The following is an 18,546-nucleotide window of genomic DNA, read 5'->3' as shown; positions in this document are numbered from 1 at the left end:
TGGCAGGTTTTGGAGCACAGGTCTTGGTACTATTGCTAGAACCTTGTCAGTGCCCATAGCCTTTGCAGTATTCATTGCCTTCAGTCATTTCTTGATATCATGTGGAGTAAATGGTATTTTCTGTATTGCTAGGGACTTGTAGAAGAGTCTATTCATAGTGGTCAATGCAGGTTGGAATTGAACTACACCATGTTGTCTTGATTGTTTAGAAGTTCCTGACAGATTGCTATCAATCAGCATTTACAGCCGAAGTTTGTTCTCTACAGCAGACTTAGAATGCAAGGTTAGTCCTTGTAATTAGCTGGTTCCTTGGCATCTCATTCTTCTGCCCTTTCTCCTGATTGTTGCAAAGAAACTCTCTGTTCAGATCTCTATGTTACAAATGTGAGATGCCCATTTCAAACTGGAATTAGCTGGGTTGTGGTTGAATGCCTTGATATTTTCTGGTGGTGAGATGGTCAGATCTACGGCAGGACAAGTCCTTCATACTCAACAGTTACTATTTCTGTTGTAACCCCACCTATGACCTTTGCCTCTATCGGGGGAGCTATTTGTGGATTGACAGTGGCCTGTCCTTGTCTGCTTTCTGTTTTGGTGCATGTGTGTCTCACAAGAACAAAGATACTGTGTTAATGTGTGCAAATGAGGTGTATGTCCATCAGGGTAGAAGAGTATGGATGACTTATGAAAGATGGCGCTGGTGTAAGGAAGTAATTGTGAGGCCAGTAGTTAATGCAGGAAATGAAGTGCATAGCAGTGATTTTAAAGGATTGATTGAAATGGTTCTTTGGGAGCAGGTTTTCTGTATGTAATTTTTAAGGAGACCGTGATCAAAGTTAGAACTGGAATCTTGTTTTAGAAGCCCTTATCTGCACAATGAGTTTCTTTCTTTGAACCCAAGACCTGGCTGTGATAATGATGCTTGCATTAACCCACTATTTTGTTCCCATTCTGAAGAATAACTATATTAGACATTGTGTTTACCACCACAGGTGCTGTTAAACCTGAGTTTTTCCAAGACCTTTTATTTTATTTCAGATCCCCGGCATCTACAGTTCTTTTGTTTTTATTTCTGCTAATAATCTCCATCTGACCGCTAGAGCAGTGCTAAACTTTTAGGTGTTTATTCCTGCATTATCCTGGCCTGCCTTGGAATTTAGTCAAAATGCAATTCCTGTTTAATAAGTGCAGTCTGCTTTCAGTGCTGCTGGGGACTCTTAACCTTTTGTCTTCTACTCCATCCCACACAATAGGAGAGCTGCTATTCATCAGTGAGACACTAGCAGCTTACCAATTTTAGTTACATGAGGTATGAATGCAGTATGGTCCCTGCCTTGTGTGTATGGAATTAACCATGTGAAGCAATCAGGCTGCAAATTTCCCAGCTAAATACTACCAGTTTTGTAACCATAAAGTTTTAATTATACACCTTTCATGTGAAGTATTCTTAAATTCATATCACATAACAGAGCTATAATATTACATTCTGGTAACTCAACATGTAAGACTGTAGACTGCCTTAAGCTTAAACACTTTCCATTGTTTTGAATATCAGTGAGTACTCAATTTGTAACTGTTTTCTCCCACCTCTCTCATACAACCCCTTGCTTTCAGTTTTTGCAGTTTAAGGCCACCTACATTTTGATTCCTGTCTTCATTTCTAGTGTATATTTTGCTGTTATCTGAGTAGTTCTGAGATGGGTTTTGTCAGATATTAAAGAGTTAATGTTTCTATTTTAAGCAGAGCATATTACAAAAACAAGAATTAGAACTCCTGCTAATAGTTGAGTGGTTATTTCCTGTTTCAGGTGAGGGACATGTTTGCCATGGCACGGAAAAATGCTCCATGCATTCTTTTCATTGATGAGATTGATGCTGTTGGAAGGAAGCGGGGTAGGGGAAACTTTGGTGGACAGAGTGAGCAGGAGAACACCCTAAATCAGCTACTGGTCGAGATGGATGGTATGTGATGAGGATAAATGTTGACATGACTGCTATTTGGATAGCACAAAAATTCGTTTGACTTTAACTAAGAATTTAATACCAAGCATGCATATTCTGCCTATAAAAGAATTTTATGTAAAATGCACTGACTTCCTGTAATACTTTTAGATTAGATTACTTACAGTGTGGAAACAGGCCCTTCGGCCCAGACTTCCTGAAATACTTCTCTGTACAGTTAAATACACTCTTCTCTCCTACCCCTGGCACCACAGTTCTTAGATAAATGAAGGACGTGAAGCTAGTTTTTATTGATAAACTTACTTTGTTCTGAATTTGTCCAAAATGTTCATAAGTGCAATCACCAATTGTGGTATCAAACAAGTAAAGTACTGAATTAATTTGTGGGACGAAGGGAAATTCCATTCCAAACCTCCTATGACTAAAACCCAAGACTCCAGTGCTACAAGCTACCTAATTTCAACCTAGATTATGAGAGTAAAATTTCTGGGAGTGCACAAACTGACCATAAAAGCTTCTATAAATATGTGAAGAGAAAAAGATTGGTAAAGACAAATATAGGACACTTACAGTTGGAGGTTGGGGAATTATAATGGAGAACAAAGAAATAGCAAAATATTTGAATGCATACTTTTGGTTCTATCTTCACAAAAGAGGGCACAAATGCCTCCCAGAAATGTTAAGAAACAATGGGCCAAGGGAGATTGCACAATTGAACAAAAAAATAGTGATGGGGAGAATAATGGGGTTAAAGTCTGACAAATCCCCCGGTCCTAATAATCTACAACCCTGAGTACTAAAGGAAGTGGCCCTGGAATTATTAGATACATTGGTGATCATCTTCTAGAATTCTGAAGGTCCTGGAGCAGTTTCTACAAATTGCAGGGTGGTAAATGCAACCCCACTGTATAAAATAAGAGGGGAAAAAAAAAAGAGATTTACAGACTAGTTAGCCTATTATGGAGTCTGTTATGAAATATGTGAAAAGCAGAGCATTTGGAAAGCATTAATGTGATTGGACAAAACCAGTATAGGTTACGTAAGGCAAATCAAACTTAACAAATCTAGTAGAATTATTTTGAGTTTGCAGCTAAGGGAATAGTTAAGAGAGGACCAATGGATGTGTATTTGGATTTAAGGTCCCTCACAAGGAGGTTGGTGAGCAAAATTAAAGCACGCGATGGGGGTAATATATTGACATGAATTGAGAATCAGTTGACAGACTGGACAGATTGTGGGAGTAAATAGGCCTTTTTTCCAAAGAGCAGGCAGTGACTCATTATGTACAACAAGGATTGGTGCCCGGACCCCAGGTCTTCATGACATATAAATTACAGGGATGAGGGAATCAGTTGCAACATTTCCAAGTTTGCTGATTATATCAAACTAGACAGAATTGTGAGGAGGAGGCTTCAAAGTGACTCGACAGGTTGAGTGGGCAAGCAATGGCAGGTGCAGTACACAGTGGTTAAATGGGAAATTACACACTTCAGTATGAAAAACAGACAGTATTGTTTAAATAATGGTGCATTAGGATATACATAGGTATCTTGTTGTCTTTATACACAAGTCAATGAAAATAGGCAGCAAGCAATTAATTAAAAGAGGATTTGTATTCCGAATATTGTGTACGGTTTTGGTTGATCTTCCAAAGAAAGGATGGAGGGAGTGCAGCAGATACCACACATTGCTGGTAACAATGTATGAGGAAAGATTGATTTGACTGAGCGACTACTTACTAGAGTTTAGAAGGATGAGAGGAAATCTGAGTGCATTGTTTAAAATTCTAACAGAGCCGGTCAGGATAAATGCAGGGAGGATGTTTTCCCTGACTGGGGAGTCTAGAACCAGGGGTCACAATCTCAGGATACAGGGTAGGGCCTTTAGCATTGAAATGGGGACACCAGTTTTTCACTCAGGGTGGTCAGCCTGTCAAATTCTCTATCACTGATCACTGTGGAGGCCACGTCACTGAATATACAAAAAACAAAGAGAATAAAAAAAATTACAGCACAGAAACAGGTCCTTCGGCCCTCCAAGCCTGCACTGATCCAAATCCTTCCCCTAAACCTGTCGCCAATTTTCTAAAGAAGCCGTCTGTTTTCTAAAGAAAGATACAGGGTAAACTTTTAGATTTTTAAGGCATCAAAGGATTGGTGGAGAAAGTGGAAAGATGGGATTGAGATAGATGATTAGCTATGATTGTATTGAAAGACCGAGCTGAATGGTCTATTCCTACACCTTGTTTCCTTGATTCCAACCTACTACATTATACTCATTATCTCATCTCATAGCCTTTAAAAATGTATGGTCAATTAGGTACATGGCAAACATAATAACTCAAAACAAGTTATAGTTTTCAGCATTGAATATATCTTCAAATTAGCTATAAAAAAATCGAAAAAGGTGTCTTTGGGCCAAGGGTAGAACTTCAGTTTCAAATGATTGTAGATCCCAGTTTAAAAATAGAAGCATATAATGTGGGCTGATACTTCAATCCCAGTATTGAAGCAGTGCTGAATTATCAGAGCTGCTCACTTTCAGGTGAGATATTATAGTCAGGCCTCGCCTACTTCGGTGAATGCAAAAGAACCCATAGTACTATTTGAAAAAGAACTGGTGGCTTCATTCCAGTGCCTTGATCAACATTTAACCATCAACCAATATCTGAAAATAGCATATGTAATCTGGTCATTTCATTCTTACTGTTGTGGAAACCAGTCCAAATTGACTTCTGCATTTCCTATGTTACAACAGTGACTACACTTCAAAAGTATTTTATTGGCTACAAACCACTTTAAGGTGTCCTGAGGTTGTGGAAAGAGCTATATTAATGAATTTTCTTTAGTTTTAATATATTTTTACCTATTTGTTATAAATTTGATACCATCTGATGTGATTTTCCCATCACATTTTTTGTAACTCCCCTGTTTTTAATTTACAGCAAGCCGTACAGAAGGAAAATGGCAGTGTGATTTGATTTTTTTTAAAGAGTTGCTTTTAAATCCCGTAATTAAAAAAAACACCACTAATACAGTGCACTGCATAATCTCTTTGTTGCTTAACAATGTCCTTGAATTCACTCTTCACTGTGCCATGAAATCCCACGAATGTATTTGTATTATGTGTGACCTTACAATTGCCATCGCATTTCTATTTGTAAATTTTGGTGAGTGTTTAATACTGTTAAAAGCCAATAATTTTTAATCTTCATGATCATTTTCATTAACAGAATGTCAGTAGCCTTGCATAGCTACAAATCATTAGCCGTGGCAATCGAATTTAAAAAGATCAGTCAGACTGAAGTAAACCTATCCATATAAAAATAAATAAAATTAATTCATAAATTCAGCATATTCACACATGCACTGTCTTTACACTAATGTTCTCCAATACATTAGCCACATGTCATTAGTTTAGAATTAGGATTGACGAGTTGCATTAATAGCTAGTAAATTAAACTAAGTATGGACATGTGATTCCAATATAGTGCATGCATGTATGTTTTAATTATTATGCGCATTTGTTTCTAAATTCTGGAAAAGAGAAACAGACTGCTAGTGTATTTCATCAATTTTTGTACTTGTATTTCTTTGTCACATATTGGTCATTGTGAGGATAGTGTCTAACATTGACATCAAGGTAGCATCTGCAATACTATATGGAAAGAAGAGTTATCATTGTGGCCATCTACCTATCAAATTACTTCTGTAGAACAGCAATACAGAGCAAACCTAAGCAATAGTGAATATCAGAGCAACAGGCAAGCAAAGTTCAATCACATCCTGGATAGAGGGCAGGATGGTGTGGACCCACCTTGAAAATAAATAGAATTATCACAAGAGAATGTGATTGTAGATGGTTTCTGTGAATAGTTCATTTATAGAGTTGACTGCAGCAGTGGAGACTCTGATGAAAGACATTTGAAAATGGGCAAAAGTTGGCTTTCATAATGAATGGGCAAATTCATTTTATCTTTGTGGAGAATGAAAATAAGCCACTTTGCCTCTTGTATACAAAGTTGACAACTGAGAATAATTTTGAGGAAACATTTTGAACCTGTGCACTCTAGATTTAACAGTAAATTTCCAAACTAATTGCATGGTTTTTTACTTATTTTCTCTATCAATATTAACACCATGTTTTATATTTGCACTTACTTGATCATTCTTTTACCTAACATCTTAATTTTTATTCTTGTTTTAGGATTCAACACAAGCACCAATGTTGTTGTTCTGGCAGGAACAAATCGACCTGATATCCTTGATCCAGCATTGATGAGACCAGGGCGATTTGATAGACAAATTTATATTGGTAGGTTGACAGCTAATGATTTAGGCAGCTGACAAAGTACATGACTTACTATGCCAACTCTTAGCATATGGATAAGATCAAATTATTGGTGGTAGGCTTTCTTGCTACAGAAGCTGAGTAGCTGAGCTGATTTGAAATTCCTAATTTGGCATGATTTAAACTGCATTTGAACCATCATGGTAGTGTTAAGAAAGCACTGTGCTCCTTTGCTGCAAGCCACTTACTGTTTGTATGTATACTTTAAACAGGTGCAGTCTCAATATATAACGTAGTGTTTCTGTATCCAGATTTCAATGTAATTAGCCAAATTTGTCCAAAAGCAATGCATTTGTACTTTCTGTGATCTTCTATTCTGGTTCAAGATTCAATTTGCTGGAATCTGGCCCTTCCCAAAAAAATGGCGATTTTCATGTTAAAATTGCAAGCATCTTCTGTTTCCAGTAGGCTCTTCAGATTTTATCTTATTAGAAATCATTTAATGTTGAAACAGTCTTGTTTTATTAAGAAGTTGGCTAGTGTACACCAAATAGGCTATTAAATGTTGTGGAGCTTTCTCATTGTTGTTCATAGGGGAATTCAAATTAAAAATGCTTACTTTTGGATTAACTCATTTTTATCTATATTAACAAAACTGCACAAATTTACCATTTAAATATAGCAATGAGTATCTTGGAGAAAAAAAAAACCATCATGGAAGGTTTTGTTTATGATTATTCAAGCATATTTGTTGCATAATTTCCCAATTCTGTTCAAAACATAATCGTTACCCCACAATGTTCAGTATTGTTCATCTAATCTTTTAAAAAACAAATTGCTTCCATGTGCAACACAATCGGTGCAGTTTGAGTTTTTACTAATGGGTAGGTCAGTTTTGCCAGTTATTAGCCTTTGGTACAAGAAAGGAATTAGGAAACCCAAAATATGAACTAAGTGTCTATAACAAAGTCTTATACGGCATCGAGAGATCTTCCATAAATTAAAAATGATGTTGGTTTTTATGTCCCAGGACTATTAAAAAGAAGTGTATTATTTTAAATTGCTCAGTGTTGCCTTGTTTGGAATAAACCAGATGTCAGTTGATAGTTTACGAACATCTTAGGTTCTGAAATAATGATAAGTTCCAAAGAAGAGTGATGCTGGACTCAAAACCTTAATTCTGTTTGTTTCTCCTCAGATACTACCAGGCATGCTGAGATATTCAAGCACTTCATTATTATTTCAGTGTCCAACTTCCACAGTATTTTGCTTTTAATCTTGGTTATGTTTTTTCCACGTCAAGAATATAATTTTCCCTTGGTGTTTTCAAATAGATGTAGTTGTCGAACGTTGCATAGCTGTTTCACAGCAGTTATAATGTAAAAGAAATGATGATGTGATTATTTCAATATTTCTGCAGATGAAGTGGATAGCATTCATGCCATAAATAGTTTCATTTAAATTTGTGTCACAGTTAGGATCCTTGCCATAGCCTCTTTTAAATTAAGCAATTGAAGTTATTATAACTAAAATGCATATTTTTGTCCATTCCAAAAATAACAATACATAATGTTTTACAGGATCTAATCAGTGTTTTGACTATATTAGAATATGATTAATCACTGGGAACTCAGCCAGTTTTGTAATTCATCTAAAGTTTGCTGGATTTGTTTTGACTTGCAGGTCCACCTGATATCAAAGGACGAGCATCAATTTTCAAAGTTCATCTTAGCCCGTTGAAGATGAACTCTAGTATCAGTAAGGAAACATTGGCACGTAAACTAGCTGCACTTACTCCTGGGTTCACTGGTGAGTCTTCAAAAAGGAGAGAGTACTTAATTATACTGTCAGTCTTCTGTGGTTTAGAACTTGTTAGCAAGTTTATAACCAAGCCTTATGTATTTATTCCCCAGGTATTCATGAGATGAAAGAAAAGGTTGAATGAGTATTGCAGTTCAGACCAGTGCAACAGTTTGAAAGCGAACTTTGTCACAGTAAAGATATTGACTCATACCATTATATAGACAGACTGAGTGATTTGTGGGTTTGCGTGTTGTAACGTAATTCAGTTTGTTGGGTTTAAATCCATGTCAGAATGATGCAATGCAAATCTCCCATGTGGATAGCTATCTGATACATGTGTAGTTGACAATTATGTAGTTCTTAATGACCTGTGGGTTGAATGGTTTCCTTCTGTGTTGTATTGACTCCATAACACAGGTATGAAGCTGTGTTTTGCAAGGAGAGACCTCACATTAAGATTGGACCATTGCAGAACTAGTTTTAGTGTGCATTTCATTCTTGGTCGACCTATGGTTAGGGAGTTTAATACTGAAGGTTGGTAGAAAAAGGCAATTTTTATTCCCTAATGTTGAAACCCACAGCATCCACAAAAATCAAGACCTTATAACTCATATTCAACAGTGATACAACATACTGTATTTTTTTCCAGGTGCTGATATTGCCAATGTCTGTAATGAAGCTGCTCTGATTGCTGCTCGTCATTTAAGCGAATCAATCCATGTGAAGCACTTTGAACAGGCAATAGAGCGTGTGATTGGAGGTGAGATTGACTTGGAATGTGCCTGCTGTACATTTAGCCACAGTCCAAAGATGTGCCGGTTAGGTGGATTGGCAATGCTAAATTGCCCATTGTATCCAGGGATATGCAGGCTAGATGGATTAGCCATGGGAAATGCAAGGTTACAGGGATTGACTAAGAGGATGGATCTGAGTGTCATGCTGTTCAGAGAGTCGGTGTGGACTTGATGGGTCGAATGGCCTGCTTCCATGCTGTAGGGACTCTATGATGATTTTTCTACCTTTTATCTTTGACATCAAATGGTAAATGCATCATTGCGATGGTCACTGGTGATGGCTGCTTCACTAGTTACAGGTTTAAGTGAGCTATGTTCTTTGAAAAGAAAGTGAGGTCTGCAGATGCTGGAGATCAGAGCTGAAAATGTGTTGCTGGAAAAGCGCAGCAGGTCAGGCAGCATCCAGGGAACAGGAGAATCGACGTTTCGGGCATAAGCCCTTCTTCAGGAATGAGGAAAGTTTGTCCAGCAGGCTAAGATAAACGATGGTCGATGATGCCCTCCACCGCATCGCTTCCACTTCCCGCTCCTCCGCCCTTGAGCCCCGCCCCTCCAACCGCCACCAGGACAGAACCCCACTGGTCCTCACCTACCACCCCACCAATCTCCATGTACAGCGCATCATCCGCCGTCACTTCCGCCACCTCCAAACAGACCCCAGCACCAAGGATATATTTCCCTCCCCTCCCCTATCAGCTTTCCGTAGAGACCACTCCCTCCGCGACCCCCTTGTCAGATCCACACCACCCACCGACCCAACCTCCACTCCCGGCACCTCCCCTTGCAACCGCAGGAGGTGCAACACTTGCGCCCACACCTCCCCCCTCACCTCCCTCCAAGGCCCCAAAGGAAACTTCCATATCCGCCACAAATTCACCTGCACCCACACACACATCATCTATTGCATCGTCTGCACCCGATGTGGCCTCCTCTATATTAGGGAGACAGGCCGGCTACTTGCGGAGCGTTTCAGAGAACACCTCTGGGGTGCGGGGTTGTGGGACTATGAGGTTGGAGGTGGTGGATGGGAGATCCCCCGAGGTGATGAGGTTATGGACGGTCTGGGAGATAATGGTGACCTCTTTCCACTTACCACATTTCCGACGCCCCTCCCCCAAGTCCCTCCTCCCTACCTTTTATCTTAGCCTGCTGGACAAACTTTCCTCATTCCTGAAGAAGGGCTTATGCCCGAAACGTCGATTCTCTTGTTCCCTGGATGCTGCCTGACCTGCTGCGCTTTTCCAGCAACACATTTTCAGCTATGTTCTTTGAAAGGCTGCTAAGAGCCAACACTGCTGGTGAAAACATTCTGTTTATTCCATATTTGTATAACTTTTTGTAAAAATACAAATAGATCTTTTAAATTCTTGATTCTCTGCTGCTCTCAACTCTTTTGGTGCTTGTGAGTAATCAGCCAAACTTAAATCTTTGTAAAAGTAGTCATTTTTTTTTAACCCATAGGAAAAAATGAAGGTAAGAACAAAGTGTGTGCTTTTAGGAAAATTTGAAAACGAACCACAATGATTAGGAAAGCCAGTCTTGCATTTCTTTGTGTCTGTTTCACTTGTACAATGATTGCTGAACAGAAAGTATTTCCTCCAAATAAACTTCCTTAGGTTTGGTAGATTGGCATCGAAATGTACAGTACGGAAATTGTCCAACCAGTCTCTGCAAGTATTTATTCTTCAGACAAGTGTATTCTCATTCATTCAATTTCCCTTTGCTCAGCCTTTAAATATATCTATTGTAGAATGATCACTTAAGTTGATCTTTTTTGACATATTGTTTTAAAAAATTCTCAAGGTCAAGGACCAGGCTCGCAGGAAAGTAGTCTGACACAGAACAAACAGCCAAGAGGCGAGTCTGCTAGAATATAGTTTTATTCCCCGCAGTGTCCCCACAACCAGTCTCGTACTTACAACGGGTCTGGCTTATACTCACTCTACCTGTTACCAAAACTGGGAGCCGTCAGTTCTCGTAGAGCGGTTGCCAACAACCCACGCTCGGCGGTTAAACGTAACCCCGGAGCAGACTCTACCGAACTGGAGACTTCTCCAGCTGATATACCCTTTTCCAGATATAAACATTCATGTGAACAGCAGAGCAAGGCTAAAAAACACATTCCATTCTGGTTACATACAGATAAGAAGATTCACACGGGAAGGTGTATAACAAGATTCACACGGGACTAAGCGACACCTTCCATTTTCGGTTAGATTCACACATGTATTGGGACACAATTTTAACCCTTTCACCACACATATGCAGAACATTCAATCATGTCAGCAATTAACATTATAATATTGATGGACAAAATGGTTTAGTATCTCCTTAGAGTCTATCAAAGCCAAAGTTCGTTCTTTCTTAATGTTGCAGCTTGGGGATATCAGATGGTGAGAGTTTACATTTGTTATGTTGAGTGTTAAATGCACCTGAACAGATTGCTATCTTTAATACATCTAACATTTGCCTTCCTTAAAGAACTGCAGAATAGCATGTTTCTTTCTTTTGAATCTAATTATGGTTTTAAGTTATTGTTTTCAGAGGTTCTGTTTACTTTCTATCTGCATGATGCAAGTGTTTCCTTTATATTGTAGGTTTGGTGTCCTCAGTGAACAACCTTAATTCAGCTGCAAAATCAGAAATAGAGAGCAATGATTACAATTAGCAATGTGAGAGTTTGTAATACAATGCAATATTATATTCCAGCAATGTCAACAATACTATCTATCTGTCCCAAACCTCTGAATGTGACAAAATGAAACTGGCAAAGGCCATGTACTTCACTATCAGCAATGCCATGGAATGGTGGTTTGCAAGCAAACCTGTTGTAATCAAACAAATTCCTATGATTGTTGTGGTTCTTTTCGCCGAGCTGGGAATTTGTGTTGCAGACGTTTCGTCCCCTGTCTAGGTGACATCCTCAGTGCTTGGGAGCCTCCTGTGAAGCGCTTCTGTGATGTTTCCTCCAGCATTTATAGTGGTTTGTCTCTGCCGCTTCCGGTTGTCAGTTCCAGCTGTCCGCTGCAGTGGTCAGTATATTGGGTCCAGGTCGATGTGCTTATTGATTGAATCTGTGGATAAGTGCCATGCCTCTAGGAATTCCCTGGCTGTTCTCTGTTTGGCTTGTCCTATAATAGTTGTGTTGTCCCATCGAACTCATGTTGCTTGTCATCTGCATGTGTGGCTACTAAGGATAGCTGGTCGTGTCGTTTCGTGGCTAGTTGGTGAACACCAATGATACGACCAGCTATCCTTAGTAGCCACACACGCAGACAAGCAACATGAGTTCGATTGGGACAACACAACTATTATAGGACAAGCCAAACAGAGAACAGCCAGGGAATTCCTAGAGGCATGGCACTTATCCACAGATTCTATCAACAAACACATCGACCTGGACCCAATATACCGGTCACTGTAGCGGACAGCTGGAACTGACAACTGGAAGCGGCAGAGACAAACCACTATAAATGCTGGAAGAAACATCACAGAAGCGCTTCACAGGAGGCTCCCAAGCACTGAGGATGTCACCTAGACAGGTGACGAAAAATCTGCAACACAAATTCCCAGCTCGGCAAACAGAACTACAACAACGAGCACCCGAGCTACAAATCTTCTCACAAACTTTGAATTCCTATGATTGTTTCCATTTTATTGTGCTTAATGTAACTTTAATTTTGGCTCTCTTCTGAGGCTTAATGAGGAGTTTAGTCCTGGTAATGTTTATATTGTCTCACTGTTTCATGTACTTAAATAGCAGGCACATTGTTTGCAATAATATCTCCCAATTATGTCGCAATGTGGAGGTGCCAGTTTAGGACTAGGGTGGACAAAGTCAGAATCACACAACACCAGAAATGATAAGCTTTTGGAGCACTTCTTTTTCAGATGAAGTGTAAAAGAGAGCATGTTTCTATCCAAGTTCAAAGGTAGCAGCAGATTAAATCTGAGAAGCCAGTGTGTGCAGAAGTACAGCCCTGAACCTCAGTCGATAACAGCAGCAGGAGAATGTCTGTAATAGTAGGTTAAAATTACTTACCTTAAAAAAATGATGCAGTTAGATGCAAAGTAATGTGACAGTAATCAGTGCATATTCTAATCCAGTGTGCAGGGTAATCCCAATGATGGGATGTTGCAGTCAAGTGCAGGCAGATTTCCCTCTGTGGAAAAGCGTACTGCTCAAACCCAAATCAAGTTAGGTCATATGATAGGCAATGTGCTGTGCAAAGACATCTTTAAATATTTGAATGGAATTTGTATACTGCATTAAAATTATTGAGGAAAGGGATTTTAAGCAGTAAAAGAGATGATATTGGCAGGGTGGAGGATAGGTGCTGATGGGTACTTAGTGTTAGAATTAAGTAACATAGTTTATGACGTCTGTTGTCCCTTTGTAGTTAGAAAAGTTCTGAATTGTGATTTTTATCCTTTTTATACTTCTGTATATGTGATGAATGTATCATCCTAATTGAACAATTTCAGTCTGTATGTCAACAACTTGTATTTGTATAATTTAATCAAGCAGCCACCTATTCTGTTTACTCTAGCTGTCTCTTAAAACCAAGGCCATCCTCTGATCACATCATTGTATACCATAGCACCCAGAGTGACATAGAGTCATAGAGCTTACAGCATGGAAACATACCCTTCGGTGCAACTCGTCCATATATCCTAAATTAATCTAGTCCCATTTGCCAGCATTAGACCTTATAGCCCTCTAAACCCTTCCTGTTCATATATCCATACAGCTGGTATGTTTGAAATAAATCTGTCTTGAATGTCAGAGATTTGAAACTTGTACAGCTTAAAATTTTATCATTCTGTGATTGATTAAATATCCAGTTCATTCATCATTACACAGTATTTGAAAACTGCAGTAGGGGAGAGGGTACACTAAGCATCTAAGTTGTGACGGTACTATGGCTTTAAGAGGTGTATTTGACCTTTTTTTATAAAAACAAAGAAAGTTTAAGACAGAGATGCTGAGCATCCTGCTCAAAGCCAATAGAGTAAACAGCTTGTGAGGCCTTGGGTGTTTTTTTAAAACTTGAAAGAATAGAAGCAGCCAGGGTGGGGTCAAGCTCCCACAGAACCAGGATTTTCAGTTTTAGCTTTCAGCATTTGCCGGGTTCTTAAAGCTGGATGTGGAAACGTTTATTCCGCTCTGTGTACAGCTAAAAACTGGGGTTCTCTTCCTGCTGCTAGAATTGCATATAAGACAATCTATCTTACTGAGTTTGCCAAGGGTGTATTTATCAGATGTTACTACATTGGAACAGTTAATTCGTAGTAGTTAATATACCTATTATTTTGTTAAGTATTTCGTTAGAGTTACAGTTAAGCTAATTCTTTTATTTTTATTTTGTATTTTAACTGTAGTATAAAAATAAAGTGTGTTTTGCTTAAAGTTGATAGTTTAACCAATTGAATATCATCTAGAATGCAATGCCTTACACTTACCTTTAACTTAAGAAAACATTAGAGTGTGGACTGTCGTCTTAATATATTTTGAGGGGGTTTGGTCTGGTCCATAACAAAACTAAAATTTCCCTGAACAATCTATCCATTTAAAACTGCATCTTTCTTTTGTTGATCGCTTTTTGTTCTTTGTTCCATTTTAGGATTAGAGAAAAAAACACAGGTCTTGCAACCTGATGAGAAGAAGGTTGTTGCTTACCATGAGGCAGGACATGCTGTAGTTGGATGGTTCTTGGAACATGCAGACCCTCTACTTAAAGTAAAAAAAAACACTGATGTTTCTGTTTTGAAGAAAAGTATGAAAAGTATGAGTGAATATTTTGACATCAAGTAGGATATAAGAACTCAGTATCACAGGACAGTCGAGTAATAATTTGAGCGAATGAATGGAAGTTTTCTGTCTTTACACTTTGATTCTTCAATCCTAAAAGTTGTTACTCCCAAATCGGTTGCTTAATGAACATATTAAATGAGAAGCAAAAAACAGAGAACTGCAAATCTGAAACAAAAACAGAAAGTGCTGAAGAAACTCAGCAGGTCTGGCAGCATCTCTGAAGAGAGGTTTTGAAGAAGGGTCTCTGGACCTGAAATGTTGACTGTTTTCTCTCCACAGATGCTACCAGACCAGCTGAGTTTCTTCAGCAGTTTATGTTTTTAAACTAAATGGGAAAGCTCGGTTCTTTCAAAGAAGGTGAAAGAATTTGTTGAACAAGATATTACAAAAACAAATGATGAATTGAGTGGGAATTTAATGGTACTGTTTTTGCTATATGTTTATTAAATACGAACACATGAATTAGGAGCAGGAGTGGGCTATTAAGCCCCTCAAGCCTGCTGTGCTGTTCGTTAAGATTATAGCTAACCTGACAAACTTCAGTCCACATTCTTGCCTACCCCTGAAAAGCTTTTACCCTTTCGGTGAACAAGAATCTGTTTATCTCTGCCTTTAAGCTACTCAGGGACACTGCTTCTATCACCCTTTAAAGAAGAAAGTTCTGAAAGAAAATGTTTCACCTAATCTCTGTTTCGGTAGGCTACCTCTTATTTGTAACCAGTGACCTATTTAGTAGAAGCTAAATCGCTATTTTGTATCACAACAACCCAAAAAGAACATAAAAGGGTAGTTTTATGATTTTTCATTTGTAGGAAGAGATTTACCATTATTTTAATGGAAAAACAAAAATGTGTGGACTTGTAAGATTATCAAGGAATAACATCCATTGCAATGTATATTAAAAACCATTAAACAGTTTAATTTCTGAATTATATGATCTTCTCATTTTATCAAATTCAGATTGTGATTGCACCAACCTTATTTCTAATTACCAAGTTAGAAAAATAGAGAACAATTTATTTCATTTATTTTTGATGTTTTTTTTATTGCCAATGAAGTTTTCAAATATATACAGCTCATGTTTTAATTGTGAAGCTAAAGATATGGAAACATTCTAAATGAAAAGCATTTGGAAGTAGATCATTCCTGCGTGTATTGAAAGTTTGTGATCACTCTGTTTGACATAAATTGTAGGTCAGATTTAAAGAAGTATTGTTTTATCTTGAAAATTTTCAATCCTTAAAGATCTAATGCCTAATTTATTTCTTCAGGTCTCTATTATACCTCGTGGGAAAGGTCTTGGCTATGCACAATACTTGCCTAAAGAGCAGTACCTTTACACAAAAGAGCAGCTTTTTGATCGCATGTGCATGATGCTTGGTGGCCGAGTGGCTGAGCAGATATTTTTTGAACGCATCACAACAGGTGCTCAGGACGATCTGAAAAGAATCACACAGAGTGCATATGCCCAGGTAAACCTCCTTTCATACCTCATTATCATCTCAATTGTTTTGATTCCCTGTTTGACCTGTGATTCATTTTGGGACTTGACAAATAGAGTTTCTTCTGTTTCAAATAAGCCACTTGGAAAAGGAGGGTGCCCTCCTTGTATTTTTATTCCTGGGAGAAGCAAAGTTGTGCATTGTTCATTTACATTACATTCTTTCATCCTAGTGGAATGGGGCCAATTGCAAAATGTTTTGGAGACCTATTATCACTAATAATGCTTTAATATGTGTTTGTTATTTTTGTAACATTATTTTCATCACTGAACTTAGCCATGGTTATAGATGTTAGATGTTACAGTTAAAGAGTATTTTTAATGCAGTGGCAAATGCTATTCAACTTGCCTTCCTAAGTGATTGAATTAGTATTTTTTATTCTTCCATGGGATGCGGCTGTCACTTGCAACTATCTTGTCAAACTCCTCCAATTTGCTCATTCTAGGCTCACCTCTGGTGACAAATTCATTGAGCTCATAGCTTTCTTCAGCTCCAAGAAAGTGATCATGCAGCAACCTGCTTTGGCTTTCCCTTTACACCTAAATTAATCCTTCCTGTCTTCCATTCTCTGCAATTCTTTGAACGTTTGCCTTTTTCCTCATTTCTCCTCTTTGTCTTGCATTCTCTTTCACTGCTCTATACACACATGCCCCTTTTCACACTGATATCTTAATTGCCCGATTGCCCAATATCCTTTCTTGGGTTCTACTATTGCTAATTATTGTAAGAGGTCCTCTTTCTTTAGATACAGTGTCATACTTTTAAAAATAAGGTTCAGCAATTCAGAGATCTTGGTCCTCACTAATACCTCTCCCATTTCATAGAAACAGAGAAAATAGTAGCAAGAGTAGGCCATTTGACCCATTGAGCTCCTCCACGATTCAACATGATAATGGCTGGTCCTTCCTCTCAATGTCATGTTCCTGCTCTCTCCCCATAACCATTGACACTTTATAACCTCTGGAAATCTAACTCCACTTGTCACCACCTTCCACCACAAAACGTATTGATTCAGTCCTAGTCTCTTCTTTTCAGTCTGCTAATTAATTCTTAATCCATGCTAATATATTGCCAACAGTCTCGTGTGCATTGATTTTGCTCATTAAGTTCTTGGGTGGGACTTTATTAAAAGCCTTACTATTTTAAAAAAATCTAAATACACCACATCCACCAGGCATCCCTCATTTATTCTGCTAGTTACATCCAGCAGTATGTTTCTCAAACAGATTTTCACTGTTGTGAATCCATTCTGACTTTGCATAATCCCATTCATATTTTCTAAGTGTCCTGTTATCACAACCTTTATGATAGACTTGAACATATTCCCTATCACTGATGTCAGGATTAATTGATCTGTAATAGACAATAGATGCAGGAGTAGGCCATTCTGCCCTTCGAGCCTGCACCACCATTCAATATGATCATGGCTGATCATCCTCAATCAGTATCCTGTTCCTGCCTTATCTCAATAACCCTTGATTCCAATATCCTTGAGAGCTCTATCCAACTCTTTCTTAAACGAATCCAGAGACTGGGCCTCCACTGCCTTCTGGGGCAGAGGATTCCACAGCCACCATTCTCTGGGTGAAGAAGTTTCTCCTCATCTCTGTCCTGAATGGTCTACCCCTTATTTTTAAGCTGTATCCTCTGGTTCGGGACTCACCCATCAGCGGAAACCTGTTTCCTGCCTCCAGAGTATCCAATCCTTTAATAATTTTATACGTCTCAATCAGATCCCCTCTCAGTCTTCTAAACTCAAGGGTATACAAGCCCAGTCGCTCCAATCTTTCAACACAAGATAGTCCCGCCATTCGAGGAATTGACCTCGTGAACCTACGCTGCACTCCCTCAATAGAATGTCTTTCCTCAAATTTGGAGACCAGACCTGCACACAGTACTCCAGGTGTGGTCTCACCAGGGCCCTGTACAGCTGCAGAAGAACCTGTTTACTTCTATTCTCAATCCCTCTTGTTATGAAGGCCAGCATGCTATTAGCCGCCTTCACTGCCTGCTGTACCTGCATACTTGCCTTCATTGACTGGTGTACAAGAACATCCAGATCTCTTTGTACTGCTCCTTTACCTAAATTGACTCCATTTAGGTAGTAATCTGCCTTCCTGCTCTTGCCACCAAAGTGGATAACCATACATTTATTCACATTAAACTGCATCTGCCATGCATCTGTCCACTCACCTAACCTGTCCAGGTCACCCTGTAATCTCCTAACATCCTCCTCACATTTCACCCTGCCACCCAGCTTAGTATCATCAGCAAATTTGCTAATGTTATTACTAATACCATCTTCTATATCATTAACATATATTGTAAAAAGCTGCGGTCCCAGCACTGATCCCTGCGGTCCCCCACTGGTCACTGCCTG

General features: G+C 38.7%; 1 protein-coding gene across 1 annotated transcript in view; it reads left to right on the top strand.

Annotated features, from left to right (window-relative positions):
* The window catches only part of LOC122558324 (AFG3-like protein 1), a 58,036-nt gene that overhangs the window by 23,692 nt on the left and 15,798 nt on the right, over window positions 1-18,546 (top strand). The window contains exons 10-15 of the mRNA XM_043706768.1: window positions 1,809-1,962; window positions 6,169-6,276; window positions 7,936-8,061; window positions 8,705-8,815; window positions 14,474-14,589; window positions 15,936-16,136. Coding sequence (XP_043562703.1) covers window positions 1,809-1,962; window positions 6,169-6,276; window positions 7,936-8,061; window positions 8,705-8,815; window positions 14,474-14,589; window positions 15,936-16,136 — 816 coding nt within the window. The remainder of the gene's footprint in view (window positions 1-1,808; window positions 1,963-6,168; window positions 6,277-7,935; window positions 8,062-8,704; window positions 8,816-14,473; window positions 14,590-15,935; window positions 16,137-18,546) is intronic.

Source organism: Chiloscyllium plagiosum, chromosome 17 (genome assembly GCF_004010195.1).
Source record: "Chiloscyllium plagiosum isolate BGI_BamShark_2017 chromosome 17, ASM401019v2, whole genome shotgun sequence".
Taxonomy (NCBI): Eukaryota; Metazoa; Chordata; class Chondrichthyes; order Orectolobiformes; family Hemiscylliidae; genus Chiloscyllium; species Chiloscyllium plagiosum.
Note: the sequence above shows the minus strand (reverse complement) of the source record. Positions and strands in the feature narration are given on the sequence as shown.